Below are 6,020 nucleotides of genomic sequence, written 5' to 3'. Positions count from 1 at the left end.
ATAATAGTTCCTCATCGATCGCATCATCGCTTCACTAAAACGCACTTTACTACTTGCCGCTGGTGTACGTGCAGGGTTAAACCATTCGCGTTTTTTAACATCAGCCGTGCAGCCTACACTCATTAATGTCAAACCATGCAGACGAGTTATTAAATGGAATCTTAAAACGGTTACTCGAAAGTGTAACTGCGGCCTGCGCTACCAGTATATCTGACGGAATGCATCGAACAAAATCAAAATTTACATCACTGAGAATCTGGCATTGTATCACTGTTATTCACGCGCAACGCGCCGACCTGCCAAGTAACATACGACAACTCTCGAATATTTCAAGCAGACAATGATGATGATTGCAAACGCGATATCGCGCAGCCAATCAGTAATTGTCTCTTTTAAAAATGGTTACTACCATTGAGCTGAATTCTTGATTATTGTGAATATGTGTCTATTAAGTAAATTTGATATATCATCTTGTCACCCGAAACTTATAATCAGAATTCTCGCACTATAGCCTATGTGGAAATATATGCCATGAAGCACCATAACTTGGTGGCTTGATATTGAGAAGCGATAATATAGCCTATCATGCATACAAACTAAATACACTCGGATAGTAATTTTACAAATGCATCACAGGATGTTATTTCATAATTATGGGAAGATTAGATGCGAAAAAATGATGTTGAAATTTTGTGTGGTTGCAGTTTTCATTCTTTTATAAAATAAATCTTTCAAGGAGCTTCTAGCAGGTAGAGAACTTCAATTTACAATTGAATAATATATTGATATTGAAATAAACTAAACTGAACATTTTCGGCTGACACTCGTCAGGGGTACTCGTCAGCAACTAGCAGAGAATTGGAAAGAACATTGTATATCAACAATTTTATCATTAAATATGACGTAACCGGCATGAAATTTTAAATAAGCAATGTGAAGAGATCGCCTAAACTAAATATTCTAATCTTTTATGTATTGATAAGTGAAATATATTCATCGGTTACAGATCACTGTGCTATCTCCTGAATCTTCCGGCCACTCGCCCGTCATTATGATCAACGACAACTTCCAGCCTGCTTATACGCTGTCCTGTCCGAAGAGTTACCTGTTGATCGCGACGTTCGTTGGCATCCTGAGTAAAAATATCAGTAAATGTTGTAAGGCAAAGTTTTGTCGCGGTTTTAACTGGGAGTGCTTATTTTAGGCGGATCCGACTCGTTTGAAGAAAAAGTTCGTCATTTTCGTCAAGAATTGCTCTCGCACCATAAGATACAGCGGTATTCTCGAGGACAAATTCACTTGAATATCAAGAGGAACGCAATACTCAACGATGTGAGTGACTATTACATAGCTTGTTATATCTGTAACTGTAGTCAATATGGAGTCGTTAGTTTTTTTTTATGTTTTTTATTTCAAGGTGTTGTGAAAATATTTTATTAATTTTATTAAAAATTTATTTTTAAAAGTTTATCTTGATAAAATTTGAAAGTAATTTTATTTATTAAATTCAAAAATTTCCATTGGCTCTTCGTTGTCTTCTACTTGTTGAAATTGAGCCAAATTTGGTGAGCAGAGTTTTTTAGGCTACCGAACAGTTTAATCAATAAGTGATTTGTGGTACAGAACTTCAGAATAACGCGAAACAATAACTTCATATTGTTAATTTATTCGCTAAAAGCTTTTCGACTACTCTCATCAGTAGCGAACGTTAGTGATGGGGTGAATCAAATTCGAAATGTAAGAACTATTTTGTCTGTATGACGTAATAATAACAAAAACAAACAACTAGTAGACGGGCTAGATACGGTAGTAACGGTACAAAACAAACGTTACGAGTACATATTCGGTTATAAATAACCGAAAACACAACACATAACATTAATGAAATATTCCAAGAGTGTAGAGGCGTTCCTCCTGGCGACAGAGAATCGGCTTTCGTAGCTTTATGATCGTAGATTCCAGGACCTTTAAATGAAAAAGAGAACGGCCACGAGCAAGTATAGAAAATTGACTGTCGTTGTAATGATCAGCACATTCTGGATGGGATAAGAGATGCTGTCCAATAGCCGAATTACAAGCAGTAACTTGATCATAATCACGCAGTGTGTCAACAGACTGCGATGAAGGAGTTGGAGAAACATTATTTATTCTAATTTGCCGTGGGACATGCTGGCGAATTCTTTGCTGTAAGCGCTGAGACGTGCGACCTACATACCGACTGTCACATCGGCACGTGTATTCATATATTATATTGCTTTGATTTGTCGCAGGTAGCACATCCTTTTGCGTTGCAGGCATCAGAGATTTCGTCGTGAAGATTATCTGAGGTTCTACTTGTGAAAAACAATGGCTCACTGACGATTTAATTTGTTTTTCAAACCTGTTGGACACTTTCCCAATCCAAGGAAGATGCAAATAAACAGGACATTTTCTAGGTCCGAACGGTTTAACTTTTCTGAAATCTTTTAGTTTACGATCTATGGTCATTTTAATGATATGATCAGGATAACCATTTGACTGAAAGATTGACCGAATGTTCTCCAATTCAGAATCAAGTTTGACTTTACTACAAATCATCAGAGCCCTGTGTACCAGAGTTCTTATCAAATTTACTTTACGTTTTACTGGACAGAAAGAATCCCACGAAATGTATTGCCCACTGAATGTAGGCTTACGGTAAACTGATGTAACAAAATTAGCACCCGTCTTTTCCACTACAACATCAAGGAATGCTAATGAATTATTAACCTCTTTTTCCATGGTGAATTTCAGTGATGGGTGAAGACCATTCAATTTGCTCAGAAACAAATCACACTGGGATTCATTTTCAAATATGGCGAAGGTGTCATCAACATATCTTTGATACATTAATGGTCGATCAATATCTTCGAATAACCGTTTTTCGTAATACCCCACAAAAATGTTAGCCAGAATGGGACCAAGCGGCGATCCCATTGCAACACCATCGATCTGTGTATATATGGTGTTATTGAAACTAAATTCGACATCACAAGTGATCAATCGCATTAATTTAACAAAAGAAGACCTTGAGAATGGAGGAGATGGAAGGACACCACCATAGAGTTCATTGGCACAAATCTCTATAGTCTCTTGAACTGGCACGTTCGTGAATAAACTAGATATATCAAACGAACACATAGAGATTTCGGACTCATCGAGATCAACATTACGAATGGTATCAGCAAATGTGAACGAGTCACGAATGCAGTTACCACCATAGAACAAACTCACCGGCTCAAGATATCTCGCAATCCACTTCGCGACTTTGTGATACGCTGATCCAACCATATATAACCATATGTACTCGTAACGTTTGTTTTGTACCGTTACTACCGTATCTAGCCCGTCTACTAGTTGTTTGTTTTTGTTATTATTACGTCATACAGACAAAATAGTTCTTACATTTCGAATTTGATTCACCCCATCACTAACGTTCGCTACTGATGAGAGTTAGTCGAAAAGCTTTTAGCGAATAAATTAACAATATGAAGTTATTGTTTCGCGTTAGTTTAATCAATGAATCCCCGGAATCCAGAACTTCTATGTTACGCTGTCATTACCATTATTCTGATGTCAGCAACTCAAAATGATTGCTTGAAATGCGCTTCTCAATTTCGTGCCTTCGCAATTTCAGTCTTACAGATGCACAGGCCACTTTAAATTGTACTTTTGGGTCTCAAAAGTACAATTTAGTATAAAATAAAATTTCTGTCGAGTATAAAATAAGGATTTTTTGTTTACCGTTTTTCAGTGTTTGTCAGTTCACGGGGTCTCTAAGAAACGAATTGACGGGTTTATCGCTTCCGTTCGGGCCCTGCTGGCTCCCACAGGTGCTGGCTGGCGGTTGGGTGGGGAGACCGGCAGCGGCGGGGGTGCAGACTTGTGTTCAGCAACTACAGAGCTTCGTGAGGAGGATGGCTTCCAGGGTGAATTACAATACGTCAGAGTGGAATCAGTTTCTGTTTCCATGACAAATGTTCAGTAGTTCATTCTCGACTTAGGACTTTTTGTGCAGGCCAAACTTGATGAAATCTCGGAGGCTACAAGGAAAACTGTTCTAAGGGGAGTCGGCCTTCTGGTTTGTACCCTACTTCATGGCGTCTGTGATCTTCTGGCAAACAACGCGGACATCAAAAACAACGAGATACCACCGACGCTCCCGAAGGAGCTGGTTAAGTTGCGTCGTTCAGCTGTCTCTGACTTGGTTCGCGAATCGCTAACAGTCAGGACGGCTTCGAGCAGCTGGGTGGGCCGAAGAAAAACTCGAGGATGTGGAGACGGAGCACGCTTAACTGCGGGACTTTTACAGAGACCATGACAATTTCCGCATTACGTCGGAGGAGGAGGGCCCTGACAGCATCTTCAGGGACGCTTGGGGTGTCCTCGAGGGTATAAACATCCACCTGCCCACCCTAAAGGACTTCTGCGGAACGCTCTCGACCGTGTTTCCAACGACGGCGCCAGTGGAGGCGGATTTTTCCGCCATCGGAATTGAAAAGGATGACTACCGGGAGAGCCTGACCGATTTCTCGCTCGAGGGCTACCTTCATGCAAAACAGTTTCAAGATATGCTGAAACTTGTGTGATTTTTGGTTAGATCATTAAACTTGAAACACCGGCAGGTGGAGTAACGCAAAACACGAGCTTGTTTTCACATAAAAGTCTCAGTATGGTACCCTCCAACGCCAGGAAAGCCATTTTTCATAAAAGTATAATTTAGTATAATTTAAAATTCTGGTTGAGTATAAAATAAGCTATTTTTGCTAAATTGTACTCAAGTAAAATTTAAAGACCCCTGCAGATGCACCAAGCATTTGAGCGTGAAAGATTGGGGTATACTTTTTCAAATCAACTTCGAGGGTGAACTGGGCGTCGACTGGGGCGGCCTTTGCAGGGAGTGGATTTCGGAATTGTGCAAAAATATGTTTATCCCGACTTCTGACGACGGTGAAGCCGTTGAAAGCAAAGCCGGAAGTCTTCAAATGTTCAGAAGGATGAAAGATGACAATCAAGGGCTGGTAGGAGAATTGTCGGATGTAGTTGATGTGTAATGTCTGATTCATTAATATATTGGCATTGAAATGAACCCGAGTATTAGCGGATGACACTCGTCAGGGGTAATCGCCAGCAACTAGTAGAGAAAGGAAAAAAAACTTGATGATAGTGCTGTTTATATGCTAAGTTCTTTTCAATTCTATACTATTTGCCTATGATTACCTCTGGCGACCGTTGTTGAATATATACAGAATATATTTGAATGTATTTGAATATGAATAAATTTTTCACTTTCATGTATTGTAAGCAGGGTTGTAATGACTCGAGTCACGATTTTCTGATGACTCGACTCGACTCAAGTCATTTTCTCAAAATACGGAAACGACTTGACTCAAACCAAGTCATATGACTCGAGACACCGACGGCTAAGACCGATATTTCATCGTGATTTCGAAGAATAGTAAAGTAACCACCCTATTGGGATTTCGTCTATTGGTACTAGTACTTGAAAATACGATCAGAAACTGTTAAAAGGGAGGAAAATTAGTATATTAAAAATGCGAACCATCCAACATCACCAAACACAGTTATAAAAAGTGAGCTTAACAAGATTTTAGCTGGAAACTGAGCAGTCAACACAATGACTTGGACTCGGGCTCGAGTCATAACACCATGACTCGGACTCGAACCTCTGCTCGATGACTCGGACTCGACTCGGTTGTGAGTTTAAAATGACTCGACTTGACTCGAGTCAAAACTATAAAAGCAAAATTGACTTGTGACTCGGTTACAACCCTGCTTGTAAGTCATTTGTAAGTTCTGTATCTCTGCTTCCGCCTAAAAAAGTTTTGACACATCTTCAAAATCGCTGCTTTTGGTATTTGGGTTGAAATTTAGGGTGTTACTCAACTTCTATCCGAGTAGCAACGATGATTACTTTAACCACCTGTATGTAGGTGAAATTTGGAGTTTGTAAGAGTTGAACCCAGTGGCTATCTTGAATC

General features: G+C 39.6%; 1 protein-coding gene across 1 annotated transcript in view; it reads left to right on the top strand.

Moving 5' to 3' along the window:
- The first annotated feature begins 423 nt into the window (after window positions 1-423).
- Window positions 424-6,020, top strand: part of LOC145450089 (E3 ubiquitin-protein ligase SMURF1-like) — a 29,807-nt gene continuing 24,210 nt past the window's right edge. Inside the window, exons 1-8 of the mRNA XM_080328572.1 lie at window positions 424-1,148; window positions 1,205-1,332; window positions 3,656-3,694; window positions 3,773-3,947; window positions 4,023-4,197; window positions 4,331-4,571; window positions 4,619-4,730; window positions 4,801-5,039. Of these exons, the coding sequence (XP_080184698.1) occupies window positions 1,052-1,148; window positions 1,205-1,332; window positions 3,656-3,694; window positions 3,773-3,947; window positions 4,023-4,197; window positions 4,331-4,571; window positions 4,619-4,730; window positions 4,801-5,039 (1,206 nt within the window). The 5' untranslated portion in view covers window positions 424-1,051. The remainder of the gene's footprint in view (window positions 1,149-1,204; window positions 1,333-3,655; window positions 3,695-3,772; window positions 3,948-4,022; window positions 4,198-4,330; window positions 4,572-4,618; window positions 4,731-4,800; window positions 5,040-6,020) is intronic.

The sequence above is a fragment of the Botryllus schlosseri genome, chromosome 11 (genome assembly GCF_051294905.1).
Source record: "Botryllus schlosseri isolate E-star chromosome 11, Bs_hap1, whole genome shotgun sequence".
In the NCBI taxonomy this organism is placed as follows: domain Eukaryota; kingdom Metazoa; phylum Chordata; class Ascidiacea; order Stolidobranchia; family Styelidae; genus Botryllus; species Botryllus schlosseri.
The sequence above is the reverse complement of the archived record's forward strand: the minus strand, read 5'-3'. Positions and strand labels throughout refer to the sequence as shown.